Genomic DNA, 25297 nt, shown 5'->3' on the forward strand with positions numbered 1-25297 from the left:
CTCATCGAGAGGTGTAGGATTGATCTAAAGATCATCTGATTTCGATAAGTATTCATGGAGATATGAATTTATTTGTGTTATTGGACAAATCATCAAGGTCGTCCAGCGACCAAATAAACCCCATAAGTGCTCAACATTTTAGTATAGAAGGAGATGACTTAGAATCATTTCTCACACTCACTTCACTCATGATCTCTCTCCACTTGTTTTGGGTTTGGTGGATAGAGAGAGCTAGAGGGAGAAGCCCTAGACGCTGAACCTAAGATGCCCTAGTCGCAGACTTATGAGGAGATCATCTTGCAGGTAAGAGGAGATCTATACGTTGCCATAGAGAAGACTAATTTGCTGCCCTAATGAGATCTAGACGCAGTCATGGAGGATCATGGAAGAGTCTTATACACAGCCCTAATCACAGTCATGCAAGAAGACCATCTAGCCACAGTCTTAAAGAAGATCTGGCCGCAAATCCAAGAAGCAGTAACCGTAGTCAATTCTAATACTTAGTTAGAAGAGGCCATCATCCGCAGCTAGAAGAGCCCTAATCCGTAGCAGAGGGAAGGCCTTAATCCGCAGTCAAGAAGAGGACAAGACGTGAGGAATGATAGGACTGTTTTGGGTTAGTTTCTTCCTCTACACAGGTCCGAGTTGAGGGGAAAGGAAGCTGCAACTCATAGAAGGATTCTAGGGTCACTTAAGGGCTGACTTAAGGAGCCGCAGAGTACTGAAGTCTTAACACAGCCGCAAGTCATTTTGGGCAGCTGTAAAAGGATGTCGACTCTATTTTAGGGAGTTGTTCAACTCAACAAGAATAAAAGGAAAGGCCGCAGCAATTTCAAGGAAGATTGGGTATGTTTGAGTGGGCTAAAGATGATTGTCATCTTGCCCTAACCAAACCTTAAATTGCAGCAGAGATATATCAATCAAGGGGAAGATGCATGTTGCATCTATGTTGAGTTTGTGCTAGGTGGAAGATTGTCCATGCATGGATAGAAGTTTATGCAGCCTGTGGGAGCAAGTGAAAACAAGCTACAGTCTTGGGTGTAGGATCTAGGTGACTAATGCAGTCATGGATGGAGCAGAGATCCGCATTATAGAGGAGAGTTTAGGATGTCCTTCTCGGAGGTTTGATGTCTCGGATGAGGTACAGTTAGGTACCTCTGCTAAATCATATCTACAAGTTACATCTAGTTGCTTTGCTAGGTTGCAAGCCATAGCAAGCAGCTAAGGTTGTTCCGTGACTATGTTGCAGTATGCAGCATGTAGATCACAGCATGTTGGGTGCAGCATAGTAAGGAAGTGTTGCATAGCGATGATGAGATACAGCGTGATGAGATGCAGCATGATGAGATGCAGCATGATGTAGGATGCAGCATGATGAGATGCAACTTGATGTTGGATGCAGCATGGTGATGGATGCAGCAAGGTGATGGAATTACCATGGAAGAATGTTTGCCTTCATCCAAATTCAGAACTGCAGTCCATGTCCTCAAATCTGCAACCTCATCTTCATGGTGAAGATCTCTGCTCTTATTTTGTCGAGTCAAAGTGTTGACTTCTGATGTACATGTACTATCTCTCTCCGCTGAACTATTGAAGAATATAAGAAGAATTGATCAAGGGTTTCCCCACATTGGGGTTTGTCCCTGGCTAGCGCCACATCTTGTGTCCTCTTGTCTTGGCTTGTCTTCTGTGATTTATATTTATGTTCTATCTGCAGTTTACTTTAATGCTGATGTAATTGCTAATCTGGAAAGATATGTGAAAATTGAAATAAATTGCTCTAAGCATAGAACATACCTAAAATTAGCATTCTTTCCGCCCCTATTGCTCTTGGACTAACGGAACATCTCCTGACTAATCTTCTGCGGGCATTTCACGAGATTTCATGAAAGCTCTATCTTCCATGAACTTTGCATCTCGTCTTACTACAATCTTCCTGTTGCCTGGAATGTAGATTCTATATGCCTTTGAGGTCTCGTTGTATCCTATGAGATACCCCTTCCCTGCAGTTTGATCCAATTTGCTACGCTTCTCGTCTGGAATGTGGCAATAAGCCACACTTCCAAATATCCTAAGATGACTGACTTTTGGCTTCTTCCCTGTGAATACTCCTTTGGGCTTCTCTTCCCCAATGCTTTATGAGGAGTTCTATTCTGAATATATAGTGTCGTGTTGCAAGCTTCTTCCCATCAATACTTAGGTAGATCCTGATCATACAACATGGCCTTGGCTGCCCCAACAATAGTTTGGTTCTTTCATTCCACCACTCCATTCTGCTTTAGATTATATGGAGTTGTCCACTCCCTTTTGATGCCCTCCTTTGCGCAGAAATATGTAAAATCCTTGTCTGTAAAATCAACAAGAGCCTTGAACTCTCGAAAACGATCAAAGACCTCAACCTTAGTCTTTAAGAAATAGATCCAGGTTTTTCTAGAGTGATCATCGATAAAAGTGACGAAGTATTCGCCACCACTAAGAGCCCTTGTGGACATAGGACCACAGATATCTGAGTGTATTAATCCTAATACATCCCTTGCTCTATTGTTACTCCTGGGAAAAGTTGCTTTAGCGTACTTTCCTAGTACACGTCCTCTGCATATGTCATCATGTTCATTGCTTAGGACTGGTACCCCTGTAATAGTCTTTCTGAGCATCCTCAGTGCTCCATGGTGTAAATGCCCCATTCCCCTGTGCCACAATTCATTTCTCTCCTTCTCACCATTATAGTTGTTTCCTATCAATGCCATTGGTGATTCGAGCCGCAACCTATACAACTTGTTGCTTCGAACCCCAATTTGCTTTTTCCTCTTCGAGCCTGGATGCTTAATGTATACTTTCTTTCCGATGAAGTATACATCATATCCCTTGTCCTGTAACTGGGGCACTGGAATTAGATTCATCCCTAATCCTAGCACATACAGAACATTGGTGGCTCAGATACTGGTACCTGCTTCCATCTAAAAAGTTATGGTGCATGTCCCTATGGGAGTACACTTCGTTCTGTTTCCCATAGTTATTTGGAAGTCCATTTGTTCTTCTTGATAGCTCGAGAAATGTTCTCGTACTCTAGTCATATGAGATGAAGCCCCGCTATCAATGTACCAAACATCCATTGATGTTGAATTAGCTAAGCATGTGAAATCTTCATCTAATCTGGTAGACAAATCTTGGATATTTTGAGTATCCATATTGTGTCAATTTCTGACGCTAACGTATCCCAGCAATTGTTGTAGGAAAAATTGCGTCTTCCTTCCTGAGTCTTCTGTTGTGTTGTTCCTTCTACCACTGATAAATTTCGACTGAAAAAGACTTACCTCTCTGTCGGCTCACTCAAAGAGAGTTTTCCCACGAAATCCAATCTCTTTGGTTTGAACTGCTCAATCCTCTAGGAGATTCGAATTTCTGCCCTTGCAGGGATTTCAAATTCCCTTCCTTTCTCAACGTTGGATCTTTCAGCTTTTCTCTTCTGCTTCCCTGTAGCTTTGATACCATGTGAAAATTTCTAAAATGGAAATCCTACTGCAATGATTAATATGACTTCTTCTACTTATTACTTCAGAGATAAGTTATCTACTGTATTCTTATGGCAAATATCAAAACATATTCTACTGCAGCCTTCACAATTAAAACATTGCAGAAATTAAATGTATGTATAATGCCAGCACATAAACAAACACAATGACATAGTTAATTTTGGACAATTGTCCCTAGAAAAACCCAATGCCAGAAAACCGGTGCAGCAGATGAGGGTTTTATTATTCTTCAACAAAAATCAACATGTACAAAATTTCACCCAACAGTATAGAACTGAGAAATATTTACAGACGTTCTTGAACAAGTGTCTAACCCGAGAGAGAGGTTCCTTGACCCTCTGCATCTCTCTGGCTTGCCCAACGTCAATTTCTCTAGCCTCTGGACTAGCCTGCACAATGCCTACGTCACTCAGGCCAGCGCTGCCTCTCCCAGCGTCAATCTGCCTAGCATTGTTCCTTCTGCTACTCTGTGTCCTTATCCCTATCTCCCTGACTGATGTTGAATCCTCTCTGTCTCTCCTCCACTTGCAACTCTCCCTCTAAATCAATTTTCTCTTGCCAAACTTCGACCAGTGAGAAAATCGATTTCTCATGGGCAACTTAGTATCTGCCTAGTGTATTTTCCAAATGACTCCCAAATCCCTTCTCATATCTTCCTGTTGAGCAATCAACGACCTAGATTAAAACATAACCAAAGGCTCAGATCGTTTTGACTTGATCCATGGCATATTCTAGAAGTTTCACCCCTGATTAGATTAATATCCATTAATACTTTAATTTTCTTAAGTTTAGACTTAAGAACCCCATTAAAAGTATTAATTATTTTAATAAAATCACTTTTGGGTGGAATTTCCCAAAATGCTTTCTGGGTTCTTTGGAATCCCTGTGCCCAAGCCTCCTTGCAAAATTTGAGGCTTAAAGCACATCCGATGCTACTCCAAATCAACATGCCCTTCCATAATGGAGTTTAAAATGTATAGGTGTTCCCAGATACAAGAAAGAGGTTAATCAAGAACCCTACTAGGCGGTTTTAGCCTCCAAGGGAGTGACAAGTCCATGGTACATCCCTCAAATGACAAGTGCCATATGACATAATGATGGAATGGATTGGGGGCATCAGGGGAGGCTGCAAGCCACATGCCATGATACAATGGCAACAATAATGAGGGAAGACCACACATGGGTGTATAGATGAAGGAGGGAGCAATCGTGGTACATGAGTTACCCTGGCCTTTGTTTTTCCACCCTTTTTCATATCTCTTTTGCCTTTTCTTGATTTTTCTTTTTATAATTGCTTGGGGCTCCAAGGAATGAGAGCATGATGTGTAAGATATAGCAATGATTACCCCCTCAAAATTTGCAGGGAGGCAGGACACATGTATTCCAGAATACCCAGAAATTGTTTTGGGAAATTCCACCCGGAGATAGTTTTATTAAAATAATTAATTATTTTTAATGGGTGCCTAAGTCTAAACTTAGGAAATTAAAATAACTAAAGGGTATTAATAAAACTGGGTGTGAATCTTCTAAATGAAGACAGAGATCAAGCCAATATGGTCTAAGCCATTTATTAGAATCTAATATGGGTTGTTGATTACTCAACTTGAAGATTATAAGAAAGAATTCGATGGGCATTTCAAAAAGAAACCAAGCAGATACTCAGTTGCCCAAGTAGATCGATTTTCTCACTGGTCGAAGTTTGGCAAGAGGAAATCGATTCAGAGGGAGAGTTGCAAGTGAGAGAGAGAGGGTATCGGCATTAACCGATAGTGCAGGAGCAGAGAGAAGAAACAGAGCAGAGGAGGGACAACGCACGCTGGGACTGCGCAGTCACTACGCAGAAGGTGACACAATGAGGGCAGTAGGCCCTCTCCAGAGTCAAAATTTCACTATGTAGCATGAGAAAATTATCTGTAAAATTTCTCACGAAAATTCCTCTTCTATTCTACTGGTTGTATCTTATACATGAGATTTTGCTGAAAATCAATAAAGAAAACCTCATATGCTGCACTGGTTTTCCCACATTGGGTTTTTCCAAGGACAATTGTCCAAAAAAAACTGTCATTGTAATTATACTTGTGCTAATATTTTTCCTTGAACTTACTTTCCACAGTATTTTAATTGTGAAGGCTGCAGTAAAATTTATTTCAATATTTATTATAGGAACACTGTGAATAATGTTGATTTGGGGTAGCATTGGATGTGCTCTAGCCACAAAAATTGGTGGAGAGGCTAAAGCACATGAGATCTTCAATACCCAGAAATGGTTTGGGCAGATTCTAAACAGTTTGAGAGATATTAAAATAATTAATATTTTTAATGGAGTCCCTAAGTCTAAACTTAGGGAAAATAAAATATTAATGTGTATTAATATAAAACTGTGTTAGAATGGTCCAAAAGTCATGGATCAAGCCAGAATTAATCTTAGCCGTTGATTAGGGACTTAATCTCGGTCGTTGAATTGTCAACGAGAAAAGTATAAAAGGAGGCTTGAGGGTCACTTGGAGAACACACCAAGTTGATCAAGATTTCAATTTTCTGGGGCAGGGTTTGCTGAGGAAGTCGAAAGAGTGATCAGAGTTGCAGCTGAGGGTCAGTGAATACAGAAGCAGAGAGGCAAAGATGTAAAAATTTCTGTTTTCCCACCCCGGTTTTCAGTTTCTCCTTATTTCTCCCATGTAGTTAAATGTCCATTCCCATAACCATACATTTAACAGACTGAAAAAAATAAATATTGCTGAAAACACAAATTCTGGAAATTTTTCAGAATGCTGGAAATTGCGGAATTAAAAATCAGCAATTAAAAACAGCCTTTAAAACACTGATATTTTTGGTCAACTTGACCCTGGAAAAACCCCCTACAACTCTTGGGGAAAACCAGTTTGAGAGCTCTTCTTTATTTCTGAAAATTGTCTTTTTACAGTGAGAATTATTCAGCAAAAAATCAGCAAGCAAATTTACAACTTATCTCCTTTCCCGTGCCTCACAGCAATCTGGAAATTACAGCAAACAGGACAGCAATAAATGCTGTACGACCTCCGTTTTATGTGCAGAAAAATCAGCAAACTGCTCCTCGATTTTTGTGCAAAAATCTGCCTTTCACTATGTGCTGAATCAGCTGTACAAATCTGCTCAACTGCTGCCTTGGAATGTGTGCCAAGCTGCTGTCTCCTTCTCCCTGCTCAGAAATCTCTCTTGCTCTCTTGCTCTCCTTCTCCCAATCTGCTCATGAAAGAATGAATGACCTTTTCCTCCTTTTCCTCCTTTAATATAACTCCAAGTGACTTTTGGGTGATCCAAGTGACTTTTGGGTGATCTCTAAATCCAATGGCTGAAATAGATTTAGATCAATGGTTGAGATTAAATGCTCATTTAAATCTCACTTTCTATTTTTTAATTCACCCCACTTTAATAAAGACCCACTTAGTCATTTATTTCCAAAGTCACTTTTCCTTTCTAATTTTTCATTGACTTTATAAAAGTCACTTTAAAATTAGACTTAATAACTTTATCACTTAAAGTCACTTTTAAATTAGATTTAACTTTATAAAATTATAAAGTCACTTTAGGAGAAAAATTAAATTCTTTTGGACACTTTTCCCTAGGCCAAAGATCAAGGCCTAAGGGAACCACCTGTCCTCCGGTACCAAATTTCAACACTCCCTCTTACCGAGGAAGGTGTTCCTCACCACACCCATCTTGTCTCTGAAGTAGACATGCTTGCCCCGTGGTAAGGCTTTGGTAAGGATATCTGCAACCTGCTCATCAGTGGAAATATACTCAAGCTTCACAGCTCCCTTCTGAACATAGTCTCTGATGAAATGATATCTGATCCCGATATGCTTTGACCTGTCATGAAATACTGGATTCTCCGTGAGTTTAATGCAACTCTGATTATCACAGTAAATCACTGAAGGTCTCAACGGCTGACCAAATAAGCCAAACAACATCTTGCGAAGCCAGATGGCCTCACAACTAGCTAGACTGGCTGCCATATACTCTGCTTCCGCTGAACTCAGTGCTACTGACTGCTGCTTCCGGCTGAACCATGACACTACTGCTGAACCCAACCCAAAACAACACCCTGAAGTGCTCTTCCTATCAGAAGCACAACCTGCCCAATCAGAATCAGTGTATCCTGCCAATCTCACTCCATCTCCCTGCCTGTAGTCCAGACCATAATCCACTGTCCCCTGCAAGTACCGCAAAATGTGTTTTGCAGCCACCCAGTGAACCTTCCTAGGCTCACACATAAACTGACTCATCGTGTTGACTGCAAAACAGATATCTGGTCTAGTGTTGACCAAATACATCAAGGAACCAATCAGCTGCCTGTACAATGTGGGATCCACCAACTCGGAATCCGAAGCATGAAGCTTCTTCCAGTTGGTGATCATCGGTGTCGACATGGGTCTACAATCCTCCATGTGGAATCTGCTAAGGATGTCCACAATATACTTCCCCTGCCCCAGGAAGAAATGCCCCTCCTCCTGCCACACCTCCAAACCCAAAAAGTAATGCATCAAGCCGATGTCCTTCATCTCAAACTCCGCCGCAAGATCTCTCTTGCAGTGCTCTATGAGTCTCTCTGCACCTGTAATGATCAAGTCATCCACATACAGCACCAGAATGAGAGGCTCCTCACCAATCACAATAAAGTAAAGGTTCGGATCTGCCTCACTCTTTGTGAAACCCATCCCCTGCAAGTATGCATCTATCCTGGAGTACCAAGCTCTGGGAGCTTGCTTCAGGCCATAAAGGGCCTTCTTCAATCTGCACACATGGGACTCCTTCCCATGCACCTCAAAGCCCTGTGGCTGCTCAATGTACACCTCCTCCTGTATGAAGCCATTGAGAAATGCGGTCTTCACATCCATCTGGTGGATCTTCCAACCCATCTCTGCTGCTATCGATATAATGGAGCGGATCGAAGTATATCGAGCCACGGGAGCGAAGGTCTCCTCATAATCAACTCCCTCTACCTGGGAGAACCCTCTAGCCACAAACCTCGCTTTGAATTTCTCAATGCTGCCATCTGCAGCATGCTTTACCTTGTAAAGCCATCTGGAAGTAACCACGGATTTGCCCTCAGGCCTCGGCACCACCTCCCAAACATCATTCTTCATGATAGAAGAATACTCCTCCTGCATGGCCTCTCTCCAGACCTGCTGGCTAGCTGCCTCCTCATAGCTAGAAGGCTCAGAGTCAAGGATGCTGGTAACCATCGCCATATAACTACAAAACCTCTCAAGTGGTCTACTCTCTCTGACCGGCCTCTTCGGCTCAGCAACAGATGTGGCATCTCTCAAGGTGTCCTGAAGCCACTTGGGCTTCCTCTTCCCTGAGCGCACTTCTTCCACCGGAGAATGAAACTCCTCCTCATCATCATCAGTAGCCTGAACTCCTGACTGTTTGTCTGCTGTCCTCCTGCCTGCACCTGAACCTGTAGAAGCTGAGGTACCGTGTGAACTGTCCATCAGTGGACTCCCTAGTGAACTGCTCTGTGAACTGTTCTGCATGCTGCCCGGAGCACCACCCCTCTGGCTCGATGAGCCACTGCTCACTGACGGACCTGACATCCTCATAGATGTACCTCCGGATCCTCCTGATCCCTGCCCACTGGATCCCTGCAACTGACTCAACTGCTGCTGAGGGTCTGGCTGATCCAGATACTCTAACTCCCGTGACCTCCTAAAGGCCCTGTCCTCCTCGAACTTCACATCCCGTCTGACAACAACTCTCCTCTGTGCAGGAATGTAAATCCGAAAGGCCTTTGAGGTCTCACTGTAGCCCACAAAGATACCCTTCTCTGCGGTGGGCTCTAGTTTGGTCCTCTTCTCTTTGGGTATATAGGAGTATGTAATGCATCCAAAGATATGAAGATGACCAATATCAGGCTTCTTCCCAGAGAAAGCCTCCTCCGGAGTCATGTGCCCCAAGGCATGATGCGGACTCCTGTTCTGCAAGTAAACAGCTGTGTTGCAGGCCTCTGCCCACAAGAACAATGGCAACCCCTGATCATGTAACATAGCTTTGGCAGCCTCTATGATGGATCTGTTCTTCCTCTCCGCAACCCCGTTCTGCTGGGGGTTGTAAGGAACAGTGAACTCCCTCCTAATGCCTACCTCCGCACAATAGTCAACAAACTCTCCAAGGGTGTACTCTCCTCCATTGTCCGACCTCAAGGACTTGATCTTTCGGCCTGTTTGTGTCTCCACAAGAGCTCTAAACTCCTGAAACCGCTTGAAGACCTCACTCTTGGTCTTCAAGAAATAAATCCAGGTCCTCCTGGAGTGATCATCAATGAATAAAACATAGTACTCATACCCACTCAAGGAAACATGAGACATCCGACCGCTCACATCGGAATGAATCAAATCAAGTATCCCCGTCGCTCTGCTGTCACTGCTGGGAAAAGGGGATTTGGCAAATTTGCCCATCACACAACCTCTGCAAGTATCAAAGTGATCAGTACTGAAATCTGGCACACCTGTAGTGATCTCCCGCAATGTCCTCAAGGCTCCATGATACATGTGTCCCATCCTGCGGTGCCAAATCTCACACAGCTCAGAACTGCTAGCTCTGCTGTCGGTACTACTGCTCAATGCCAAAAGGGGCTGGAATGCAAACTTGTACACCTTTGCATGGCGTACACCTATCACTCTAGCTGAATCAGCTGGAGCGTCCCTGGGATACATCAACACCTGTCCTCCCCTGAACAGTACCTCATATCCTCTGTCCTCCAAAGCTGAGACGGATATGAGGTTCTTCCTCATCCCTGGCACATAAAGAACCTCTGACACCTTCAAGGGAGGTTTGGACTCCCTCTGAAATGTCACTGTCCCCACCCCGACTGCTCTAACAACTCTGTCATCACCGAGTACTACCTCAATATCAGTGCCACTCTCTGAAAGCTCTGAGAAGTACTCCCGGACTCCTGTCATGTGCCGTGAAGCCCCACTGTCCACATACCAGATACCTGAAGATGCTCCGCTAATCGAGGGAAAAGCATGCTCCCTCTGAACCTGTGTGGCAGGTGATCCTGTACTAGAGGACTCACACGTAGTGAACGCAAACTCTCGGTCAAAACGACCAGCAAAGTCCTCAATCTCTGCTGAAGCTGCCACGTCCTGGTTCTTCCCCTTCTTCTTCTTCTTCTCCGGACACACAACTGCATAGTGTCCCATCTTTTGACAATTCCAACACTTCACCTTGGAATAGTCCTTCTGTGAGTTACCCTGTTTACCTTTACCTTTGCCTTTGCCCCCACCACTGCTTGTGGAAGCCTGCTTCTTCCCTTTGCCTTTCTTGCCTCCTGCCACCAGTGCTACGTCCTCATCCTGCTCAACTGGCTTGGCTGCCCCAAGCTGTCCTTTCCTAATCTCTGTCTGAATACAATCATCCCAAAACCTCTCCCATGTGGGAAGGGTCTCACGTGCACAAACCCCATCAGCAAAGTTCAACCATGAACGGGGGAAGCCATTCACTGCAATACGCACCAACTCAGTGGATGGAATGGCCTCTCCAATCGCTGCCAACTCATCTCTCACATTGGTAATCTTTGTGAGATATCCAGCTGCACTATCATTACCCATCTTAATGTTCTTCAGCTTCTCCTTCAGGACCATCTTCCGGTTCTCATTGGTACTCTGGTAGAGATTGGACAATGCTGTCCACATCTCATGGGCATTGCTCTTTCCTCTCACATGAGGAATGCAATGGTCTTTGATTCCGTCTAGAATCAGCCTCTTACCCTTATTGTTCTTCTTTTTATACTCAGCCAACTGAGTAACATCAGTGGGCACAACAACAGGGTTCTGTGCGGTATGCACCATGATATCTCAGACTTCTGCCTCCTCAAAGATACTCTGCATTCTCTCCTTCCAAACGCTGTAATTTATATGCCCATCCAGCCTATCCTCCACCCTCAATCCCAATGACATCCTGCTGTCCTAAAACTGAAAAATAGCACTGCTGTAGTAAAGATAAAACTGTTGTTTATGAAAAAAATCAGCTTGCTGGAATTTTCTGAGTGAAAAATCAGCAACTGTAATTTTTCCTTTTGCTGTCCCAAACTGCCTTCAGCACTCAAGCTCTGATACCATGTAAAAATTTCTGTTTTCCCACCCCGGTTTTCAGTTTCTCCTTATTTCTTCCATGTAGTTAAATGCCCATTCCCATAACCATACATTTAACAGACTGAAAAAAATAAATATTGCTGAAAACACAAATTCTGGAAATTTTTCAGAATGCTGGAAATTGCAGAATTAAAAATCAGCAATTAAAAACAGCCATTAAAACACATTAAAACACTGATATTTTTGGTCAACTTGACCCTGGAAAAACCCCCTACAACTCTTGGGGAAAACCAGTTTGAGAGCTCTTCTTTATTTCTGAAAATTGTCTTTTTACAGTGAGAATTATTCAGCAAAAAATCAGCAAGCAAATTTACAACTTATCTCCTTTCCCGTGCCTCACAGCAATCTGGAAATTACAGCAAACAGGACAGCAATAAATGCTGTACGACCTCCGTTTTATGTGCAGAAAAATCAGCAAACTGCTCCTCGATTTTTGTGCAAAAATCTGTCTTTCACTATGTGCTGAATCAGCTGTACAAATCTGTTCAACTGCTGCCTTGGAATGTGTGCCAAGCTGCTGTCTCCTTCTCCCTGCTCAGAAATCTCTCTTGCTCTCTTGCTCTCCTTCTCCCAATCTGCTCATGAAAGAATGAATGACCTTTTCCTCCTTTTCCTCCTTTAATATAACTCCAAGTGACTTTTGGGTGATCCAAGTGACTTTTGGGTGATCTCTAAATCCAATGGCTGAAATAGATTTAGATCAATGGTTGAGATTAAATGCTCATTTAAATCTCACTTTCTATTTTTTAATTCACCCCACTTTAATAAAGACCCACTTAGTCATTTATTTCCAAAGTCACTTTTCCTTTCTAATTTTTCATTGACTTTATAAAAGTCACTTTAAAATTAGACTTAATAACTTTATCACTTAAAGTCACTTTTAAATTAGATTTAACTTTATAAAATTATAAAGTCACTTTAGGAGAAAAATTAAATTCTTTTGGACACTTTTCCCTAGGCCAAAGATCAAGGCCTAAGGGAACCACCTGTCCTCCGGTACCAAATTTCAACAAAAGATAGTACAGGGAGGATCAGCGCAGAAGCCGGGAGAGAGGGACGCAGAGCTTGCCAAAGGTTCATGCAGAGCCAGCCAGGGCTCACGCAGAGGCAACCAAGAGCTGCAGAGTGCCTCATAGAGCCAGCGTGGGTGAGAGTGCCTCATAGAGCCAGCGTGGGTGACGCAGAGGCTCTAAGGGCTGACACAGTGCCTCCAGAGGCTGATGCAGGGCGAGCTAGGGTGACGTTGGGCAGACGTTGGGCCAGAAAGGGCTGACGCAATCCCTAGAGGTTGACGCTGGGGTTTTCATGGGGCAGATTGGAGCTAGGAGCTATCGAAGTGTTTATCCTGGGTTTCAGTTGGAATATCTGTCTCCAAAGGAGAGGAACTACTCTCGAGATTATTCTCTATTGGGTGAGCCAGTTTTGGCACCCAGATTGTATTCTAAAACTGCTTAATAATTAAAACCCTCAGATAGTTGCACCGGTTTTCCCGCATTGGGTTTTTCTGTGGACATTGGTCCAAAAACAACGGTGTCACTTGTGAGATTGTTTTGTTTCCTTCAGTTGATGATCTGTAATGTGTTGAGCATGTACTTGTATTTATTTTCAGCCTTTACGTGGTAAATAACTTGTTAATTAATCAAAACAAGTAGACAGAAATAAATCAGAAAAGTACATTAAGGGTTTCTAACAGTTAGACTTAGAAATTCCAACATGGTATTAGAGCGTGGTTGCAGATCACAGGAGAACTAAAGACATCAGCCGAGCAGAGCAACAGCAACAGAAAATAGTTGTCTCGAGTGACAGAAGTTGTTCCTAGCAAAGAAGCAGCAAGGAAGGGTGACGCAGTGCCTGCGTCATCAAGTTTGAGCCGAGAAGAGGATCAGCGCAGTGGCAGAGGGGAGCAGACTCGATCTATGCAGTGCCCGGTCATCTTTCTCAGTCAGGAAGGATTGACGCCCATGGCCAGGAGGTGCGGATTTTGCTAGTGTCGGGATTGCACAGAGCCTAGAATCTCTAACCTTCAGTTTGCTAGAGCTTAGGAGGCTGTGGGTAAGTTGCAGAGTGAAGAAGGTGGAGTACTGTAGTCAGAACGGTACCTAACAGGGCAAGACCAAGGAGAGAGTTACTATAGAGGATTTCTAACCAAGAAATCTGGATCAGTGGTGCAGCTGCACTAACAATCGGAGTGGGGGCATCTCGACATTGGCAGAAGGGTTTCCAGGAGGGAAATCGAGGCTCAGAGAGAGTCACACCGAGAACTTCCAGAAGGGAAGTAGAGGAGAAGTGAGGTGGCAGTTAATGAGGTAAGAAACCAGGATAGACTAGACGGAGCCTCAAACTTTGTAGTCTGGGAGGCCAGAATCTTGTCCGTTCTAGACAGGAATCGTGTCAAGCACGCACTTCGCCTTGAAGACGATAACGATCCCAGTTGACCCAGCTAAGAATAACAAGTACAAGGAGGCAACGGCGAGGGCCAAGAACATCGTCCTTGACGGGGTCAAGGACCATGTAGTACCACATATTGCCGAAAAGAACACGGCAAATGAGATGTGGGAGGCCCTAAAGAAATTGTACCAGCATACTTCTGTGCAGAGAAGGATGCTACTAGAAAATCCGTTACCAGATGCAAAAGGGAGAACAGATCGACACCTTCCTCAGTCGATTGAAGGAGATCCAAGAGCAGCTGACTTCCATAGGGGCCACGTCGGATCAAGAATTGATGGTGAGAACAGCCATGAACGCGGTCTCTGAAGATTGGGAGGTGTTTGTCCACAGCATACTGGGCAAGGCGACCCTTCCAGATGGGGAGGAAATGTGGGTGCCTCTTTGCCAAGAAGAGATTAGAAGGCTAAGCAAGGCGGGAAGCAGCGGCAAGGGGATCACAATCAAGAAGGAGGAAGAGGAGGATGTTGCCCTAGCATCTGATGGAAAGCAGGAGAAACGGAAGAAGAAGGACCTCTCCAAGGTCAAATGCTTCAACTGTGGGGAACTGGCTCACTATGCAAGCCAGTGTCCGAGGAAGAAGAGCAAAGGAGAGGCTTCCGAGACCAAGGCTACGCCAGCAAGGGCGGAGAAGGAAGTGGAGACAAATGATGACTATGCCATGAGTGCTCACGCGCCACTTGAGAGGAAGTGGGGGGACATCGAACTGTAGTCAAGCAGACTACAGGCGATGAGGGGCAGGATCCTCAAGGTACCTAGCCTCTTGGATTATACCTTGCTACGAGAGCCCCGAAGAGGAGTAGCAGTACTGGCGGTTGTCAGTAGAGACGGATGCAAATGGAGTGTCAGAGGGAGCTACAGTTCAAAATTCCCAGGACGACGTGAGGCAGCAGTGCGAGAGGCATAGAGTTGTTGCAACAGCGCAGAGGTCAGAGAGGGAGCACTTGTCAGTAACAGAGGGACATTCGGCATCGAAGGTGTCTCTAGCCTGACAGAGATGTCAGAGTTGGAAGGTCAGTTACTTACTTCTCAGTAACTGAGTTACAGTGCAGCAGTTAGTAGTGGCAGTGCTATGGGCAGCACAATGCAACATGATGAGAGGGATTGCAGTGCAGATGCAGTAGTGGCAGTGGCAGAGCCATGGATAGCAGCACGAATGTAGAGGGAGTTGTTGCAACAGTGTCAATGGGAGAGCCATGGGTAGCAATACATGATGCAGCAACTTCAGAGAATGTTGGGCAGCATGCCTAGCATCAGCATAAGGATCGATGCCGGATGATCAAGGTGATACTTAGTGAGGAGTATTACTAGAACACAGTCCTCGCTAAGAGGGAGTGTTGATTTGGGGTAGCATCCGATGTGCTCTAGCTACGAAAATTGGTGGAGAGGCTAAAGCACATGAGATCTTCAATACCCAGAAATGGTTTGGGTAGTTTCTAAACAGTTTGAGAGATATTAAAATAATTAATATTTTTAATGGAGTCCCTAAGTCTAAACTTAGGGAAAATAAAATATTAATGTGTATTAATAGAAAACTGTGTTAGAATGTTCCAAAAGTCATGGATCAAGCCAGAATAAATCTTAGTCATTGATTAGGAACTTAATCTCAGTCGTTGAATTGTCAACGAGAAAAGTATAAAAGGAGGCTTGAGGGTCATTTGGAGAACACACTGAGTTGATCAAGATTTCGATTTTCTGGGGCAGGGTTTGCTGAGGAAGTCGAAAGAGTGATTAGAGTTGCAGCTGAGGGGCAGTGAATACAGAAGCAGAGAGGCAGAGAAAATACCGGGAGGATCAACGCAGAAGCCAGGAGAGAGGGACGCAGAACCAACTAGAGTTTCACGCAGAGCTAGCCAGGGCTCACACAGAGGTAACAAAGAGTTGCGCAATGCCTCAAAGATCCAGCGTGGGTGACATAAAGGCTCTAAGGGTTGACGTAGTGCCTCCAGAGGTTGACGCAAAGGCTCTAAGGGCTGACGCAATCCCTCCAGAGGCTGACACAAGGCGAGCTAGGGTGACGTTGGGCAGACGTTGGGCCAAAAAGCGCTGATGCAGTCCCTCGAGGCTGACGTTGGGGTTTTCGTGGGGCAGATTGGAGCTAGAAGCTGTCGGAGTGTTTATCCGGGGTTTCAGCCAGAATATCTATCTCTGAAGGAGAGGTACTACTGCCGAGATTATTCTCTGTTGGGTGAGCTGATTTTGGCACCCAGATTGTATTCTGACACTGCTAAATGATTAAAACTCTTAGATCGCTGCACCGGTTTTCCCGCATTGGACTTTTTCCGGGGACATTGGTCCAAAAACAACGGTGTCACTTGTGTGCTTGTTTTGTTTCCTTCAGTTGATGATCTTTAATGTGTTGAGCATGTACTTGTATTTATTTTCAGTATTTACATGGTAAATAATTTGTTAATTAATCAAAACAAATAGGCAGAAATAAAGCAGAAAAGTACATGAAGGGTTTCTAACAGTTAGACTTAGAAATTTCAACAAATAACTTATTTCTGAATTAATAAGTAGAAAAAATAATATCAACCACTGCAGTTGGATTTCTATTCATAAATTTTCATAGTTGGGACAATCATGGGTTCCTTAATGATGCAGAGGACTCATTTAGGGGCCCTAGGAACCAGGGTGATAGCCATAATGATAGGGGGTAGAGCTCATGTTGGCTTTTGCCCATGTGCTAAATTTGTATGTCTCGGCCATCTTTTGCATGTTATGGTACATTCCCTGTTGAGAGTGGCCAAATTATGCTTTTTATTTTCTTTTTAGTTGCATCAACCTTTGGGGCATCATTCCAAGCCCAACCCAAAGTGTTGACAAGGGGAGGAGAAAGCTAACTCCTTGTGGACCCAATGGACAAATGTGAGCCCTAATGGGAAATATGTGGAAATGGGCTATAATGAATGGAGAGTGGTGATGTTTGTGGTGTCAAGCAGCGGGACCACACAACCAAAATCGGGGTTTCCCATGTAGTGCCACCCCTAAAGCTAGTAGCCAATGAAGAGATCCCACAGGGCTAGGATACAAGACTAACCACAAAATTGGATAAGGGGACAAGAGTATAGACCAAGCCCATTCTTTCCGCCAAATCCCCCCGCTAATCTATGTCCAAATGTGTCCATAATAAGTAATCAAAAATACCCAATTACATAATGAAAAGCCATACCTTCAGGATTAGAAGGCCCGCCTTCAAACATACGATCATGATAAAATAGGTGAGGGCACATAATGTATGGCTTAGGTGGCAGAGATGATAGCACATCAAACTCTCTGGGGGCTGCAAGGGGCTGCTGGCCGCCGGCTGAAGACAATCTAGGAGAAAAAATTATCCTATGAGTGTCACCCACTGGTGGTGGATAACAAGCCCCACTGATACAGTTTGGTCACCAAGAAACATTAATATTGTTGACACCTAATCCTCAACGGATGGGTGAACTGGACAGTCATCAAGAAGATGAATTGATCCGACATATTTTTGTATATAAATGTTAGTTAGCTTATGAATAATATATCACAATTTCTTCCGCTCATTCATTCTGGAGTTACCCTGGCCTAACATGGTATCAGAGCGCAGGTCCCAGATGGGATTCCTTGTAACTCCTCTGCCTGAAACGTCTGCCTGGCTATAACGCCTTTGTCTGCATAAACGTTAGTCTCTCTGCGCATATGCCTGACATGGTAGCGCTGCCACTGCTGAGACTGCGCCCTCTGTCCTGAGACTGCGCGCCTCTGCCCTGAGCACACTGTCCATAGTTATGCGCTGTTGAAGTGCGTTTTGGAAATCTGAATTTGCGTTTTGGAAATCTGAATGTGCGTTTCTGAGACTCTCCGCCTCGGTACTGGTCTACACAATCGTAGGTTTTGAATAAGCATAGAGTCTCCGCGTCCATGTCAGTTCATTTTATAATGATTCAAATTCTTTCAAGATATTCTTTACTATGCCAATCTTTTGCTTACTGATAAGAAGATTCAGGAAATTCAGAGTATAGTTTTGAAACTTAGCATCAATCTTTTCATTTGAATACGCATTGTGCCCGTTTGCTGGCCTAAGGGATTGCGTTAATCAATCTTTTCATTTGAATACGCACTGTGCCCGTTTGCTGGCCTGAGGGATTGCGTTAATCAATTTTTTCATTTGAATACGCACTGTGCCCGTTTGCTGGCCTGAGGAAGAGCCGTCAAGAAGGGGCCGAACCCACGACAGCAAGGATATGCTGCTCTTCTGCGAGTTGAAAAGCTTCAGGTATTGGAACGTGCAACACTAAGGTCAAAGAGTCGACACGCAGCATTAGAGCTCAAGCTTTTCTAGTGACCATGATAAAGTACCGTAAATATACGTGATTTATTATGCTTGGTTTTTTTTGATAGTCGGATTTCACTGTTATATGATGAACCACAGTAATGCTTAGAAGTTAGAAGCTTTGGGTTGCTTTGTATGAGCACCATTGGTATGCTCTAAGTGGATACATTCCGAAATCCAGATTTGGATAGCTTCTCAAAATAGTAATGCTGTAGTATTGCGCTGTGTTATGAAATGCTATAGTAATGTTGTAGTATTGCGCCGTCTCTATAAAGCATTGCGTTGTTTTTTCAAAGTGTTCATTCAAGGCAGTTTTCAAAGCATTCAAGTTATATCAGTCAGGGTGTTTTATATATCAAAATATTTGTAGTGTTGCATAATATATGGATTATTGAAGTGATATATTGATGAAGTGAAGTGATCCCTTGCGCATTTGCATAATATATTGATATATATATTGAAGTGATATATCCCTTGTGCATTTTTAATATATTGAAGTGATATATTAATAGAATAAAGTGAAGTGATCCATTGTGCATTTTTCAAACATAGTAATATTGCAGTGAGAAATGCTGATGCTTCTATCAAACGTAGGAAGAAAATAAAGTGCATAAGGCTGTGGCATAAGGATTTTCTTTTTCAGCAGTTTTTTTTTCAACAGAAGTTTTTTTAGCAGAGATATTCTTTTACAGAATGCATTCAATCATTTCTATGGTCGGAATAGTTCTCACTGGCAAGGAGAACTATTCTGAATGGTCTCGGATGGTAAAACACACCCTCATCTACAATGAGTTGTGGAAAGTAGTGTGTGTCGGAGAAGAAGACAAAGACCCTGTGCAGCCTACATCAGATAAAGAACTTTTCATTTGGGAAAACAAGAACAGCAAAGCCTATGCTTTGATTGCAGCATCTGTAAATGAAGAAGTAAGTCGTCATATTTCATCCTATTCCACTGCCTTTGAAGCTTTACAAAAGCTAAAAGAACTCTATGATTCTCATTCTGCACTTGAAGTTGTTCAGCTCATGATTAAATTCTTCACTCTTGAACTGAAAAATAATGATCCCCTTGCTCTTGCATCTGAAATAAAGTCTATAATGCATGATCTTAAATCCACTAAGGTTGAGCTGGATATCTCTCTTATTGCCTTTCTCAAAGCACTCTATCCTACCTACTCTAATTATCTTGAGTCTTTACAAGCAAATGGAAATCTTAAAGACATAACCTTTGAGTCTCTTGTGAAAAAGTTTGTTGAAAGAGAGAAAGCCTTTGGAAAGAAAACAGTCCCTGAATCTTCTGAAGAGACTGTTTGCCTTGCTCATAAAGAAAAGCATCCTGCTCAAGATTCTACAAGAGGAAGAGGTGGACGAAGAGGAAGAGGAAGATACTTCAGAGGCAGGGGGGGCAGACATTCTCAAGCAGAAAAGGCAGATCTGCATTGCATTCGCTGCAAACGAAATGGATCACATGATGCTTCTACATGCAAGCTACCATGGGACAAAGTTGAGCAGAGAAGAAATCAGCAGAAAGGTAAAACTGATGACACAGACAAAGGTAAAGCACCTGAATCCGCTCACTATATTGAGGCACAATGTAACATTGGAGTAAATGAAGATTTGTTTAATGCTTCACTTGCTTCTTCGAAAAATGACTGGTTGCTTGATTCAGGAGCAACCTGTCATATGACTCATAGGAAAGATTTTTTTGAAGATTTCACTGATAATGTTGATGGAGCAGTATACTTTGCAGATCAGTCAAAAATCAAGCCATCAGGGCTTGGCACAATCAGGCTTAAACTGCCTGGTCTTCCAGACTTTCTTCTGGATCATGTTCTATATCTCCCACAGCTCAAGAGAAACTTGTTGTCCCTGGTTCACATCCGCCAGCAAGGTCACTCCATTCACATGTTTGATGGCAAGCTTGAGGTAAGAAAGGCATCTGACCACTCACTTGTCATGAGGGGTATAAAAGAAGAAAGACTTCTTAAACTGCAAGGAACCTCTGCTCATGCACAACATTTCTCATATATTTCTCATCATGAAGAAGGTACACTTCCATCAAGTTTATTATGGCATGCTAGATTTGGACATTTAAACTATGATAGTCTCCGCTTGTTGAAGAAAAATGGCGTTGCTGGTTTGCCTACAATTCCATGAAAACATAAGCAATGTGATGCTTGCATTCTAGGAAAGCATAGCAAACAGTCTTTTCATGATTCACATTCAAGAGCACATAGGAAGCTTGAACTCATTCATTCAGATTTATGTGGGCCAATGCCTGTTTCTTCTGCAAATGGAAATAAATATATCATGACATTTATTGATGATTACACCAGAATGTGTTGGGTTTATTTATTGAAGAACAAATCTGATGCTTTTCAAACATTCAAGAATTTTCATAAATGGATTGAAAATGATGCACAATCTCATATTGGGTCTATTCGCACTGATAATGGAAAAGAATATACATCAAATGAATTTGAACACTATCTTCGCCAACATGGGATTAAACATCAAACAACTGTGCCTTATAATCCTCAACAGAATGGTGTAGCTGAAAGAATGAACAGAACAATTTTGAATATGGTACGATCCATGCTTTTCTTCAAAAATGTAAAGACAATGTTTTGGGCTGATGTTGTTCTATGTGCTGCATATATAAAGAATAGATGTCCATCTAGTGCTATAAGAAACAAGACTCCTTATGAATTGTGGTATGGACATGTTCCTTCGGTAAAACATCTCAGGATTTTTGGTTCCACCTGTTATGCTTTAATACCAAAGGTACATAGAAACAAACTTGGTGCTAGAAGTCGTAAGTGTATCTTCCTGGGGTATTCAAACACATCTAAAGTATACCGCCTCTATGATGAAGTAAATAAAAAATTTGTTTTATCTAGAGATGTCATTTTTCTTGAATCATCCAAATCTGACAGTGTTGTTGAGCGACAACTTGATCGCTTGGATAGATTCACAAAACCGAAATCATTTCAAGAGTTTGATAATCAGATTCCACATCTTGAAGGGGGGATTCCTATACTAGATCAACATGTAGAATCTTCTTCTGAAGAACAATCTCCCTTGCATGAAACTCCAACACCGGATGATCCTTTAAGTGATGTAATTGATAGAATTGGGAGACTCAATCTTGATTCAGACCCAACTCAATCAACAGAGCAGCCTGGACCATCTCAGAAAGGTCCCCCAAAGTGGCTGACAAAGACACTTGAAAGTGTTCATCCTGATGAAATTGGAAAAACAGGAACCAGAAATCAGTGTTGCACACATCGCGATCGGGATTTAATCGTCGGAAAAAAGCGGGAAAAATCACAAATTGGACCAAACGATCCCGATGAAGATACAAAAAATCGCGATTGATAAAAATCGCTCGATTTTTTCGATAAAAATCGCGCTTTGAATCGGCAAAATTAAAAAATCGCGATTTTACGATTTTATCGCGATTTTATCGCGATTTTATCGCGATGTGTGCAACACTGCCAGAAATACAAACCGACAAGATGGAGGTGATGTAGATAACTCTAATTCACCTGTTGATATGGATGTTACTTATGATTGTGAATTGAACTTGTCTACAGATTTTGAAGCAACTTCCTTCAAAGAAGCTGCTTCTCATGATGAATGGAAAGAAGCGATGCAGAAGGAGTATGATGCCCTCATAAAGAATGGCACTTGGAAGCTGGTTGATCCTCCATTTGGAACCAAACCAATTGGCTGCAAGTGGGTCTACAAGAACAAGTACAAAGCTGATGGCTCACTTGACAAGCACAAAGCTAGGCTTGTGGCAAAAGGTTTTGCACAGAAGGAAGGGGTCGATTATGAGGAAACTTTTGCCCCCACAGCAAAATGGGCCACCATCCGGACACTCTTTGCACTAGCTGCTCAGAACGGGTGGAAAGTCCATCAAATGGATGTAAAAACTGCATTCTTGAATGGAGATCTAAAAGAGAATGTTTTTATGTCCCAGCCTGAAGGATTTGCTGTGAAAGGACATGAACATAAAGTATGCAAACTTGTGAAGTCCTTGTATGGCCTCAAACAAGCACCACGAGCCTGGTATGAAAAACTAACTGAGCATCTTCTGAAACTCAACTTCAAACATTTTGATCTTGATGATGCAACTTTATTTGTCAAGAAAGTTGGCACTACAGTTGTATATCTTGTGGTATATGTAGATGATCTTTTAATGACAGGGAACAATGAAAGCTATATTGCATCCATAAAGAAAGAATTAGGAAAAAAATTTGAAATGACTGATTTGGGTTATGTTCATTACTATCTTGGCATTGAAGTAACCCAACATCCAAAGTCCATATTTCTTTCTCAAAAGAAATACATTGGAGATTTGTTAAACAGATTTGGCATGACAGAGTGCAATCCTCTTTCTATTCCAATGGAACAAAACTTGAAGCTCACATCTATTGAAGGAAAGAAATTTGAGGATGCAACAAAGTATAGACAGCTTGTAGGAAGTCTCATCTACCTCACTACTACCAGACCAGACATTTTATTTGCTGTTGGAATCCTCTCCAGGTTTATGCAAAAGCCTTGTGAGGGACATTGATCTGCTGCAAAAAGAGTTCTAAGGTACTTGAAGGGAACTCAAGACCTTGGAATCAAGTATACACAGGTGGACGACTTCAACTTGATTGGATACTCTGATTCAGACTTCGATGGAGACAAAGAAACTGGGGTATCTACTTCAGGATATGCTATGAGTCTTGGATCAGTAGCTGTCTCCTGGAGATCACGCAAACAATCAGTACCAGCAGATTCCACAACAGAAGCAGAATATGTGGCAACAGCTGAAGCAACGAAAGAAATTGTGTGGCTCAGGAAAATTCTTGAAGATTTGCAGGTAAAACAAATACAATCAACTCCACTCATGATTGATAACACCTCTGCAATAAAGTTGGCCAAGAACCCAAAGTTCCATGATCGTACTAAGCACATCAATACTAAATATCATCTGATCCGACATCATGTTGAGGCCAAAACAATCCATCTCCGTCATTGTTCCACAAACGAGCAAATTGTAGACATCTTCACCAAAGCGCTTGGAAGAGAAAAGCTTGAAAGATTCAGAACGATGCTTGGACTCACCAACATCCCTTCAGATTAAGGGGGGGAATGTTGACACCTAATCCTCAACGGATGGGTGAACTGGACAGTCATCAAGAAGATGAACTGATCCGACATATTTTTGTATATAAATGTTAGTTAGCTTATGAATAATATATCACAATTTCTTCCGCTCATTCATTCTGGAGTTACCCTGGCCTGACAAATATTAAATTGAGCTAAGGTTATAATTATTAAAATTAATAAATAAATAAAACAACCTAGGTGTATGCTTCGTAAAGAGAAGTTGTACATATCCAACTCCATTGGAAAGGAAGTTATATAAAAAAAAATAATCTGTGTGGGTAAAATTTACCAAAATTTTGATTGTCAGACAGTAACAATCCATTTCAATAAAATTGTACTGTTTTGATTTAACTCATGCAGAAAATCACCTTACAATTACCACAGAATAGCATGGCCCATTGAATATTAAAACTGGGATGCATTTTGTATGATATATTTCCACTAATTCACCGTTAATTGCATTAAAGCAATAGCTTTGTAACATTTTAGATAGAACACCCGGGCTTTAATTCAACAACTACTTTCTCAGGCAAATAAAACTGTGAGTCATGTTCGAAACCGGCCAGCACTAAAAAACAATAGAACCTCGAAATATCATACGAGCTATTTATTCACCTCACGTCCAAATAGCGATGGCCTGCTTGAACAAGCTCAAAAGCAACCTGCACTGTTACGCTTTTTGGCGATGTGTCCATATTCTTCCCCGTTGCTTGTGTCCTGCACTACAACAGCATGGATTTATACAGGTTCCACTAAAAGGAAATTATAATTCTGAACGCATTAGCTCGTGTCAGCTGGTGTGTAACTACAGAAAATGCAAATGGAATTTTTTTAAATCGCTAATTGAATCATAGATACAAGTGGCTATCCTATTCCGGGTAATACATATTTCATTTCAAAGATGCAAAATGAAATTCGGCCAAAAGAAAACCTTAAAACCGATAACCAATTTGAACAAAAGAAAAATAACGCATACCAAACGATAACCTATTTGAACAAACGAAAAATAACACATACCAAAATACATTCCTTGACACTAAACTAACCTAATGGAAAAATTTAGGGATTTGAATCCCATACCTGAAAGAAATTATAGCATACATACCTCTTCCTATCGGAGACTCCACTAAGGACTCTGTCAAAGAGATATTGCGGGGTTCCCTGCGAATGATTCTTGGAAGTGCTAAACATAATGTGGGGCGATGCATGCATAATCTGAGATTTAGGGAGTGCAAGAGCCCTGTAGGACCCACGAAAGGTAAAGAATGAATTGTTCCGCCATTGCCAGCCAACGAAATATGGATGACAAAGATGGGTTACGCCCCATTCTGTCTTCCCACTCGAAATAGCGACGTCCATGATGCAAATAGTATTGGGAATGTCTTCAGTGCTGCTAAGATGCTTGGTGCTCAAATTTAAAATGAAAAAAAAAAATTGGAATATGTTCAGTGCTGCTTTATTATTCTGATAGATTTTGGGCGGCTGAGCCCGAACGAGTTTCAACCGAGATAATTCAATCTGAGAGGTTATTATTAATTTTTAATTTGAAGTAAGAGAATCAGTGGTTAAAGATTATGATGATTGATTTTATTATCACGCATTTGATCAACTATATGAATTTCTTTGTAATTTAATAATGCTGAATTTTATAATAATAAAAATAAATAAATAAAAATATATATATATATATATATTAATATATTTTTGTTGCT

The 25297-nt window shown here is 42.1% G+C and overlaps 1 protein-coding gene across 2 annotated transcripts in view; it reads right to left on the reverse strand.

The window, feature by feature from the left end:
• Positions 1 to 25076, reverse strand: part of LOC149146833 (thiosulfate sulfurtransferase 16, chloroplastic-like) — a 171226-nt gene extending 146150 nt beyond the window's left edge. Inside the window, exons 1-2 of one of the 2 annotated variants that reach the window (XM_089441476.1) lie at positions 24691 to 25076; positions 24201 to 24302 (exon numbers count right to left, since the gene is read on the reverse strand). In XM_089441476.1, the coding sequence (XP_089297602.1) occupies positions 24201 to 24302; positions 24691 to 24944 (356 nt within the window). In that variant the 5' untranslated portion in view covers positions 24945 to 25076. Of the gene's footprint in view, positions 1 to 24200; positions 24308 to 24690 lie in introns of both variants that reach the window. The other variant, XM_089441477.1, reaches the window with a different exon arrangement.
• Between the last annotated feature and the right edge of the window lie 221 nt (positions 25077 to 25297).

The sequence above is a fragment of the Pinus tabuliformis genome, chromosome 9 (assembly GCF_031772625.1).
Source record: "Pinus tabuliformis cultivar Carrire ecotype Pingquan chromosome 9, CPIR1, whole genome shotgun sequence".
NCBI classification, from domain to species: Eukaryota; Viridiplantae; Streptophyta; class Pinopsida; order Pinales; family Pinaceae; genus Pinus; species Pinus tabuliformis.